The following is a 12,529-nucleotide window of genomic DNA, read 5'->3' on the forward strand; positions in this document are numbered from 1 at the left end:
ATTTTACAAAAATATCTCAATATCAAGAAATTAATTATATTTTATCGTTATTTAAATTGTAAAAATGTAATATTTAGATATATTGGGTTTTTATTTTAGATATATCAATGAATTTTTAATGTATTGTATCTTAATTTTAGATATATCACTCACTGTTTTGATACATCACTCAACGTATTGATACATCATGTACGTTTCGATGTATTGCGTAAAGTGATGTATCCGAGAGTATTGAGTTTTTATAATTATCAAATGATGATAGAAAATTTTAAGAATATGGTAAAATAAGTTATGTGTTTAGAAAATTTTATTGTATATCAAACATAGATAGTTTGAGATGTAAAAATAGTTTAAAAAATATTTAACTAAATGAAAGGTAATTTTGAAAAAAAAATATAATTATAAAAAATAATGATAGGTATAATGTGTTTATGATTGTATCCCGATTAATAATAGTCTTAAATATATTTACTTTCTCTTTTTTTTAAAGACATCAGCTCAATTATAATAGATCGAGAGTATAATAGAAAAAAAATTATTCTCTCTTTGCTAAAATAACAAGTAAAGAAAAATTTTAATTAAAAAATATTTGAAGAATAAATAGTTAAACCGGGACAAAGAGATACAATTTTCAAATTTAAATACTTCTATTTTGAGCCTTTAAAAATGTGTTAACAAATTATTTATATCGAATTAGAAATAAGTATATTAAATAATTTAATATAAAAATGCCGCACCTGCCTGTATTTATTGAGATTGTAGTATGCAACGGTCATGCTGGTCTGAAAATAAATTTATATTTTTCTACTATATATTATGCCTTCACCTTTAAAATACTCCACTTATTCCTCAAAAAACATAAATTCAATTAGTAAAAATAACATTGAAGAATTAATTTTTATTTTAAAAAAACTAATGGAGTAACCAAAATAATCACTCCTTCCGTCCCATTTTAGGTGAGGTAATTTAATTTGACATAAAATTTAAAAAAAAAGAAAAATATTTAAAATTTATGGTTCAAAATGAGTGATAAAGATTTGTGTGATTATAGATCATTTCATTGGAGGTAAAATAAACATTTCATAGTTAAAACGTTATTTAATATAAATATGTATCGTTATTGTGAAACTGACTAAAACATAAAAAAGTCACATTGATTGAGATCGAAAAAATAATACCTTTTAAAACAAATTTTTTTTATTAGATCTTTTTTAATCTTATGTGTAATATCTATTTTGAAGCTCGAATAATTTATATCACTTAAATATAAGTGTTTGAAAAAAATATGATATTTATATTTCAAATTCGAGACCTCTTATTATTATTATTAGCTAGTAAAGAAAATCTTTAATCTTTCTCCTAGCATTTTATTTTTCTAAATTCCCACGTCTTCAGAAACTTCCATTTGAAAAAAAAATACCCTCCATCTTCACCCATTTAATACCCAAAAATCTCACACAAAAACCCATAAAAAAATCCAGCTGATTCTTGATTTCAGTTCAGCTATGGCTTCAACTCATATCATTACAATTTTCACTCTAAATCTTCTTTTTCTTCTACCAATATTTTCCTCTGCAAACAATGCTCTACCTCCTATCTTCTCCCCCATTTTTGGTAATTCTAAATCTTGACCCCCAAACTAAGTATTTTAGTCAAAGTTTTGATTTTTATCAAATGGGGTTTTCTTATTTCCACTTTTTGTATGATTTTTTTGAATTGGGTTTTGTTAAAGATTCAATTTTGATGGAGATTTTACTGTTTTTTTTTGGTTTTTTACAGATAATGTGTGTAAAGAAGTGAATTGTGGTAAAGGGAGTTGTAAAGCTGCTTCAAATGCTACTTTTGGTTTCGTGTGTGAATGTGATTCTGGCTGGAAGCAAACTAGTTCTGAAACTGATAATTTTTTCAAGTTTCTACCTTGTGCAGTTCCCAATTGTAAGTACTGTTCTTACAACGATCTCGAGTTAATATACGATAATAATTCGATTCGATATATTTCTAGATATGTAGTAGGTTTTTCTCTATATGTTTATATGATGTAATTACTTGTGGTAACTGTGATTTAGTTAACTAAAAGTATGGTATAACATGTTACAAATACACACTCTCATATATTGGTATACTTGTTAGCTCCTGTTTCGATGTAAATTTTGAAGTTGAAACTTGAAATTTGAAAAAAAATCCGAGTTTTTGAAATTATGTTGGTGGAATTCTCAGAAATCTAACAACTGGTCTTAGTTTTTGGGAAGTTGAAAATATTTGAAGATCAGATTTTCGACTGATCAAACATATATTTGAATAAATTTTCAAAATCTATGGTCAAACGTTAATCAACTTCTTTGTTTCCTCAGTTGGATATGAGTTGGTGTATTTTGTTCTGCTTCTATATTTGTAGTTTATTTACGTACTAGTGTTGTTCTTATCATTTTAAAACTGATTTGCATAAATTATATTAGTCCTGGGATGTATTCTGATTGAAATTTACAGTTCTAGCTATGTTGGATGAAGTATTTGATTTCCAAGGGCAGAGTTGGACTTCTGTGATGGTGAAAGTTCATACGCATTGCATCAATAATGACACTTAGAACACTAATCTATTAAATGTAAATCTTATTTTTTTCAACATCTTTGACTTGTGATGTATTTTGTTCACACAAATTTGCTTAGCCTAATGAAATTGATTGATTCCGAAAGTTATACTCAACATGTTCCGCAAAGGAAATAAACTCTAGCAAGTAATAGTTTTATAATCAAACTATCATTTTCATTTGGACTTGTTCCAGTTATATCTTTTAGCTTGATTGAAATGGTTACCCAAATAAACGATCATTGTCTTTTCCGTTTCATTCATTATATCTTGCAGTAATTTTCTTGATAATGATGTTGTCTCACTGCAGGTACTGTAAATTTTTCCTGTGGAAAAGAGGCTCCTCCTGCCCCAGCCCCTGATAGTCGCTCTAATACATCGTTCTTTGAACGTAATAACAATTTGATAATATTTCTCAAGTTATGCTACACTTTTCGTTATCAGGAATAGTTATTGAAGTAGTTGTTTCTTTTTTGTTGTGATCTTTCAGCGTGTCATTGGGCTGATTGTGGAGGAGGCTCGTGCAATAAGACCTCTACATTCACATATTCTTGTATTTGCCAAGAGGGTTACTACAATATATTCAATCAAACTGGTTCCCCTTGCTACAAAGAATGTAAGAAGTATGCTATTTTTCCACCACTTTAATTCGTTTAGTCTGGTTTTGAAGTCTTAAACTTAAGATATGTAGAATGTACGAAATGTTCTTTTATTCTTGTGGTCTTAAACATGTTTGCAACTAAGCGTTGCCTAATAAGGAAAGAGTTACGGAAAGGGAAGTAAGAAAAATAAATTGAAACGGAGAGAGTAGAAGTGTAGTCAGATAGTTGTTATGAATGAGTACTGATTTGTCTTTGTTTAGGAAAAAAAATTGACTTGTGACCCCTGTATTGATATATGTAATAGGTGCTCTCGGAATGGATTGTGCTCAGCTAGGTTTTGATCTATCGAACAAGACATCTTCTCCGCCTCCGAGTGTGTCTGATGACAGCAAAAGTATAGGTAAGCATAACTCTGAATGTGGCCATTTACTTGCTCTTCATTTCACACTCTCAAATGCTCGTGTTTACGTTGCAAAGCATATTGAAACCACCTAGCTGTGCTTGTATATGAGCAATCGATCCCAAATTTTGTATTGATTCCGTTTATTTCTTCTTCTTCTTTTCTCTGTGTAAAACAGCTATTTCGATTTTTGGTGGTGGCTATGGCTGGTTGATTCCAACAGTTGCATCTATCGCTTCGGTTTTGTTGATATAGTTACCCTTGCATTGATGAATAAGCAAGTTATTTTGCATCTATTTGGCTTTGGGATATCATATTTTTTGGCTTTGGGATATCATATTTTGTTAATATGATACAAATGATTTAGAAAATTTTGCTTTGTTATATAGGCCATAGGCAGATTATATTCCACTTTCTTGTGACATTGAGTTACATGTATTCCCTGTATATAACATTCTGGGGTTAATTTTTTTGAAATTTTTTCATAAGTTCAGGCCCATTTTGGCACAAACTTCTAAAGGACAAATTTCAGATATCACATGCTTTTAAGGCAAAATTACAATCTATCCTTTCGAGATACATTAATCGTTATTGTAAGATACATTACATTTTATACACGATACTCTAACTTGATGCACGAGATATACTAAGTTGATGTTTGATGTCTGAGATACACTAATATGATGCGCGAGATACATTTTATACATGATACACTAATGTAATGCGCGAGATATATTAATTTGATGCTCGATATACATTTATGTGATGCGCGAAAATGAGAAATTCTGAAAATTTATAAAACTTATAGAGGATAATGATGATAAATAAAATAAAAGGTGAAATTTTCGTAGTTAATCCAACGATAAATTCCATAAATTTGTACATGATTTTACATGGACTTTTTGTCTTAGGCCCAAACTTATGTAACATCTTAAGCTTCCCAATAGTGATTAATATGATTTATATCAAGTGACCTATTACACAAAGTAACCGCATTTTGTATGGGACATATGGTATATATAAATACTCACATTATATTAATTGTATTTTGATGTGAAGATAAACTCCATGATATTTTCATTTAGACTTATATGTTGTATTTTAAACTCATAAATAAATTTTTCAGAGTTTAAACTAAAATTACCTCGATTTTCCAACAGTCAAGTAACTAATGTTAAAAGAATAAAAATTAAACACTATAAACAATAAATTTATACATGATTTTACGCTTTTTATAGTCTAATCTTTGATTATAATTTTTTATTTTATTTTAAGAATATTTGCCAAGCAAAAGCTTACCTTAAAAAGAGCAGCAGACCATTATAAATGTTGTACGGCGCTCTTCCTTAACTGGCGGCATACTGCCACATGAAATCTTATAAAGTTATATCTACACATACTAATTATAAATACCTACCTACCTATTTTCATTTTTATTTTTTATATCGACATTCGAGGTACGTATTTAAGTTTCAATTAAATTTAAATTATTTGTTTAACAACTCGTTAAGCGAATGATTCTCTCAATAAATTTTTTATTTATATCATAATTCACATTTAAAAACTCTTATTACGAATAAAATAAGCAGCTATTGTTTTCAAAAATAGTGCCTTTTTTTATTTCTTTCTATATTTCACTCTATGTATTAATGTCATTGAAGTTCCTGAATTGCATTATTGCATACTTTTCTTAGCTCTAATAATTTTCACTTTATTGATTTTTGTATCTTTTATCTATTATTATCCCATTTTCACGCCCTAAGTTTAAGGGCTATTCACTAAATTGAGTAAATAGATATTATTGCTTTCGTTTCAATTTATTATATTCATATTTAATGGTTCTTATATTTGGTACTGTGTATTTATAATATTTATGTAATTATAAACAAAAGATCATTTATTCATTATTAAAAATTACCAAAAAAGCTTTACAAATAGATTAGGTTCGTAACAAAAACTTGTTTTGGGGGGGGGGGGGATAAGTTACATATTCCCATCATCCAATTATGAGCTATTTTCGGATTTTTATAATTCAAACAAATCTATTTTTTATAATAATTTTTTTGTATATTTTTTTAATTATTTTAAATTTATAATATCGTGACTTTAATATTTTTTACGTAATTTACATATATATAGATTTCATTTCAAAAATTTTAAAGATTTCATGCATAAATTTTTATTCAAAATTTAAATAGTTTGACTCTCGAAAAATGAAAAATATAAATAAAAATAATAATATGTGATTAGTTTTTTTTTTCTTTGTTCACTTGATCATTCCGATCTTAATTATGCATGTAAGCATTCTCTTAAAAGTATTCAAGACTTAATATATAATCTCAAATTACTAAGAGGGAAAAAAAAACTAGCTTCACAAATATGTTATATGATACTAATTTCTTTTTATTTTTTATTTCCCACCCGTGGTCTGTCCAATACTTGTTTTTATATTTTCTTTTTTACTATATATATATATATATATAAAATATTGTAGTTAAACTCAAATATCAAATATTGTATTGATTCTATTTAGTGACCAAGGATAAAATATAAAATTATTATAATAGCAATGAAATAGCCATGAAATTGATATTCTGACTTATTTAGTGATGTAAAGTATATAGATAACAATGTGACCCTAATATTAGATCTCCACCTCTATCAATCATCAATCGACTCTACATCAACAACTGTTCACATCTCTGGTCATAGCAGCTACTGGCCATCTTTAATAACAGTCTAATATGTGTAATCATCGATAGTTACTGTTGAACTAACTTTTAAGGTGTGAGTTAAATTTTAAATTTAATTTAGCAACAATATCGTTAATGGACACAACTGAATCATATAATTTTATGTGTTTAAATTTGAAATATGACTACTTTTTATTAAAGAATGACAAAAGTTCCACATCGGTGATTAATGAGATGTGTGAACTCTTTATAAGGCTTGGGCAATCCTCCTCCCTTTGAGCTAGCTTTTGGGGCGTGAGTTAGGCCTAAGACCTAATTTCACACTTTTATCATAAATATGTTTTTTTTTTGTGTGTGTAATTGATAAAGAAAGAATATTTTTTTTTTTGCATATGTGAATATTATGAATATGATATGATTTAGATGTTTTTTGATAAGCTTAAAAGTCGTATTTCTTTACAATAAAATAAGTATAATTATTGTTATCAATTATCATATTAAAATCAAACTTAGTTTCATATGATAGTTGACATAAAAAAGTTATAAAAATCGAAACCTAAATTTTCAATACCGCATGATATAGTAAAATGGCCACCTAAATAGATATTTCAAAAAATGTAGTGTTAGAAGAAAATTGTGTGGTTCATGTAAATTTACAAGGAGATAGAAGTTGGTGGAGGATTTATTTCTTTGTTTAATATACTTGCCCTCCTCGTGAAGGAATTTTTTTTAATTTGATATTTGATATTTATATTAAATTTGATCAATTTGAATCTGAATTATGTAAGACATTGTTTTAATGAAAGTATTTTTAATTAAGAAATTTTAACATATTTAGAACTTGAATACGATTCTTCTAATTATAAAAAACCCAGTCACATTCACTTTATGACATTTTTTTAATGATCGCACCATATCCCTGTCTAAAATTTATTTCTACTTTTGGTTACTATCCCAAATTTTTAATGTCAACTCATTGACCTACCTGTAGGGAGAGGAGCAAAACAACACAAGTAGGATACAACACCTACAAGGATCGACTTCAAGACAATCAACCAATTATACTTTACCCAACTTACCAAAAGAAATTCACCACTAAAGTAACCAAGCTCAAATCAGCAACATATCAAAAAAAATCACAAGCAAATATGAATAATAAATATGCAAGTGACACACGAGATTTATACGTGGAAAACCCCTTCGGTGTGAAGGATAAAAACCACGGGACTTGTAGGAGTCCACCCTTCTTCTTCTCTTATTATGCAAATTGAGGGTAAAGACACCCAAATCAGTCTACAAGGATGTCACAGCCCACCAACAACAACATACATAAGAGCCAACACAAAAGAGAAGAGAAATTGGGAAATATCGCCCATAAAAAATGCAGGTTACACCAGCTGCAATAACAGACGATCAAGAGCTCCGATTGACGATTTGAACCATCAAGATGTAGTGCTATATGTTGTGAACCAGCTGTGAAAATTTCAGAATGATCCAACGGTCGGATCTCCGGAAAACTGAAATTTTGTCAAGGCTGTCCAGAAAATCTGCACTCAAACCCTCTCTCAAAAATCTGCTTCTCTCTCTCTATCACACACCCTCTCAATTTCTTCTTTTCTTCACGTCAAAAACCCCCCAGAAGAAAACAGCAGCTCCCAAAGACTTCTAGAAGAAGTCAACAAAGCCCAAAACATATGGACCACATATCAATAAGTGATTGGGCTTTCACTTAAAAAAAATATAACAAATGGGCTGGATCCTTAACACTACCCAGACTTTATTTTTTAGATTTGAAATTTCATTGTATGAGTCGGAGGAAATGACAAAAATAGTCTCTTAGGGTTTGGGAGTAAGTTAAAAAATTAAATCTTTAAATATTAGTGTATAATCTAAAAACATTTTTTATCTTTCTAATTTGTTAAGAGTGAATTCACACTGTGTGTTTGTTAAATATATATATAACAACTCAATTTAATAGCGCCTCAATTTTGAGGTGTAATATTTATTTAATTTTTTTACAATTTAATTTTGGTGTTTAAAATTTTTAAATTTTTTATCTTGGGATTTCTGAGATTTGAAGTCCCTTTCATTTGTCAAATTAGAGTACATTTTTTTACGTGATAATTGACTTTTTTTTTGGAATTTTCGAAGTGTTTAATCAGAGGAATTAATAGAGTTTTTCATTTGGGTACACTAAAATTGTCATTTATTGATGAAAATGAAACCTTTGACAGATAGTACCGTACTATTATGTTTTATTTCACTAGAGTATTGACATAAATTTGAATAAAACTTCAATTCTTCCAAAAATGTTAAAAAAAATTATTTAATTTTATTTATAGAAACTATGAACATATGATGTTGATAGTTTACAGCTTTAGATCATGCATAAATTAATATCTTGTTTATATGTTTCTACTTCTATAATTGATTTTTTACGCAATATATACACACATACTTTTAACTTTTGCTTTGAAATCACAGTCAAGAGAGTTGAATTGAACATTAATATAGGTAATTAACGTTGATCAAGATTCAACATTTGAAGTGCATGAAGTTAATGAAAGAAAAAAATATGCCAATGATTATATCTATTTAATTTTTTTTCGTTCACAAAATTGTTTGCTTTGATTAAAAAAGGTTGCACTAAAATCCAATCATAAGGTATTAAGGATTTAAGCAAACTAAACTAATTAGTCCCATCATTTGCTTTAATCATTGGATTAACAAACCACAGCCCTACTACCCATCAAAACCTTGAAAAAATTAAAACCCAATAATGGCGCACTTATAAAGGAAATTGAAAAGGGAAAAGGTAACTATGATTAAATACATGAAAATACAATTTTTGTTGTAATCTAATATTTTGAAATCAAAGGAACGAACTGATGACATGATGATTACTGAAAAATAAAAAATTAAGAATGGATTATATATCCTACTTTAGGATCAATTATATAATCAAATCTATCAACTATTATATATTCTTGATTAGTGTTCATTATCCTAATGACGAACCATCCTTTTTGTACTTTAAGGGGAGGCTATATTTGTGATTATTGTCCCCTAAATAAATAATATTTTTAAATATTATTCAGGCAATTGTTACCTTTTGATTTAATTTTTGAAATTGCTTTTAAGCTCGAGAAGAATTTCTTTAACATGATTGAAAGCAAGACTCGTCTCAATTTTTAGTTTTGATATTTAACATTATATTAAATTGTTCATGCATCAGATGTTCAATCCTAAATGTGAGGATGTTGTAAGTGAATGAGGGTTCAGAACCCTCAAAATAAAGTACGTGAACCAATTGAGCTACTCGTAAAATTCTTAATTAGTTTTTTGTTTTAAGAAATAAATCAATTAACTTTTTTGATATTTAGGCATAATTGAGTGGTCATTCTTGATATTATAAGTGGCCACCACCCAATATTGCATTTATGTTAATTCATTCTTGATTGGTTAATGTCACACCAACTTATAATACATCTAATCTCATAGAAGAAAGTCAAAAAATATTTAATGAGAAAAGCTAAGGTTATGAGTTGAGAACGATCTAAAATCATATAATGAGGCAAATAATTCACATATCTATTGATGTGAGACATCTCTTACATATTAAAACTAAATATTTTGGAGTTTAGACAATATAAAATAGGGATAATGTATAAATACCTTTTCAATTAATGTTCGAAATCTCAGAGACTCATTTATATTATACTAACATCCTATTACCTCCTGAACTTATTTTATTAATAATTTTTTACACTTTTTGATTTACGTGACACTATCTTGTTCGCCCAATACTGGTTGACTTTTTTTTTTTAAGGTAGTGGCACTTAGGCTTAAAAGCGATAGAAAATTACTTATAAATAATTTCAGAGAGTAATGAGACCTTTGTATAGTATAAGTATGTCTCTGAAATTCCGGGTATAGATTGACAGGATACTTGTGCATTTTCTCTATAAAATACAATTTTTTTTTTATACTTTATCTATTTTTTGAGTTATTGAATTTCAAACTAATCCAAATAAAGTTTTAAGACGATATCAATTTCGACCAAAAGAATACTCTACTCTTCCTCAATTTGCCTCTAATATAAATTATACCACGAATTAGATAAATGTGACTCAACCCATAAATTTATTTATAAAATGGAAATTGTCCAAAATTGTATTAGGAGAAAGTAACTTATGCCCCTACTTCCTATCGATCTAAAACTCAACATGATTAATAGGATAAGATATTTAGTGAATAATAATAATAATAATAATAATAATAATAATAATAATAATAATAATAATGGATAACACGTACACGTCCATAATAAAGGGCCAATTATTTTCATTTCTCCCAATCATTGATTGCCACCATAATTAGTTATTGTGGGGCAAAATATTGAATGAAATGCAGGTAAAACATTCCTTAAATTATAATTCTAGAAAAAAATCTTAAAAGTTAATTCTCAATGTAATCGAACCACTCGTCCAATAATTACACTACACAAATTAACTTGGCAAAAAATATATTATTGATAAGCATAAAATTTTGAAAATCCTATTAAACAAAATTCTAAGCAAAACATATAGTAATTTCAGTAAATTGAAGTCGATGTATAATGTGTACAATATAGTAGGCAATCAAACAATACGATACGTATGATCTTAATAGAATTAAATATCGAATACGAGTAAATATTTAGGGTAGGTGAGATGAAAGGTATGTAACACATGTTTAATGGAAGATTTAGATATGCACATAAAGAAAGGAAGATTTTGCCTTTGTCTGTACAGAGTAGTTGATCTTATTTGTATGGGTAAATTAGGTCCCATTGATTTAATTCACTAGACAAGTCACACTTGATATAGCTATAGGTTTGTGGTTCAATTTTTTGTGGGGTTTTATTGACAGCTTTTATATCATTTTGCTTATTATATATTTTAGCAAGAAAATTCGAGGAAAACCCTATGCATATTAACGATAATTAAATCTTCATCAAACTTCAGAACTGTTGGATGTGTTATAAAATTCAAAGTATTATTATCTTTGATAATTTGGTTTTAAAAAAATATAGTCGTTGATTCGGAATAAATTATATTGGGATTAATTATACTGGTAAATTATTATGAAATAAATTATTTTACCATGTATATGAAATAATTTATCTCATCACTATACATAATGGGATGAAAAGTCTGAGGATTGTCAAATATCTCCAACCAAATTCAAAATAAAATAATTTTACTTTTTATTCTTATGATTATTATATGGGAAAATTGTATATAATAGCAAACTAATAACCTAAAATAAATGGAGTAGCTAGGGTTTGATTAAATTGTGATCCATAGCAAACGTTTGCAAAAAATTGTCAGGTGCCTCTCTCCTAAATATCTCGCTCGCAACTCTCCTCCAATCTCTCGCTCGCTTCCTCACTTTATATACAAACATAAGTGTATAAAAATTGTTTCTAATTGTATAAAGCAGAGAAAATTGTATAAATACATATATTTTTGTTCCCCTCTCTCCCCTCTTCCAGATCTCGCTCGCCACTCCCCCAAATCTCGCTCGCCACCCTCGCTGTTCTCACTCATACAAAAAAAACGAAATGTATTAATTGTGTTTCTGTTTGTATAAAGCGTGAGAAAATTGTATATACATATGCAAGTACATATATTTTCGTCTTATACACTTATAATTATACAATAAAGATACTTCCCTGCCCAGTTTCTTTTGTCTTTCTCTCTTTCTCGTTTTATACAATTTTTAAATTGTATCTAATTTCTCACTTTCTCGTTTTATACAATTCGATTCAATTCTATATTTCTTGTCAAGTCTCTTTTGTCTTTTTCTCTTTCTCATTTTATACAAATTCAAATTGTATATAATCGTTCATACACTTATAATAATACAATTCGTTTTATATACTTCGTTTTATACAGTTCTCTGCACAAGTGTCTCTCTCTTTCTTGTTTTATACACTTCATTTTATATAATTTGCTTCAATTGTATATGTATAGCGAATTATACAATTTTCATATTTGCTATAGAGTGTAATTATACAAATTTTATTATAACATATAAATATAAATTTTTTATTTAATATATGTGAAAGTTATATTGTATATTGCTAAACTTGAGAGGAGCGAAACTTGCTAATTTTGTTAGATAACTATCCCAAGTATCATTGGGTTGGTTCTATCAACAAGGGTTATTATATGGCCCACAAACCCATTAAATATTGACGAAT

General features: G+C 28.0%; 1 protein-coding gene across 1 annotated transcript; it reads left to right on the plus strand.

The window, feature by feature from the left end:
• The first annotated feature begins 1,323 nt into the window (after positions 1–1,323).
• On the plus strand, positions 1,324–4,072 carry LOC101254238 (uncharacterized). The gene is made up of 6 exons (XM_004247546.5): positions 1,324–1,614; positions 1,780–1,935; positions 2,898–2,978; positions 3,078–3,203; positions 3,494–3,589; positions 3,768–4,072. The coding sequence occupies exons 1-6, from the start codon at positions 1,506–1,508 to the stop codon at positions 3,842–3,844; spliced, it is 645 nt and encodes a 214-aa protein (XP_004247594.2). The 5' UTR covers positions 1,324–1,505; the 3' UTR covers positions 3,845–4,072.
• The last annotated feature ends 8,457 nt before the right edge of the window (positions 4,073–12,529 follow it).

The sequence above is a fragment of the Solanum lycopersicum genome, chromosome 9, assembly GCF_036512215.1.
Source record: "Solanum lycopersicum chromosome 9, SLM_r2.1".
Lineage (NCBI taxonomy): Eukaryota > Viridiplantae > Streptophyta > Magnoliopsida > Solanales > Solanaceae > Solanum > Solanum lycopersicum.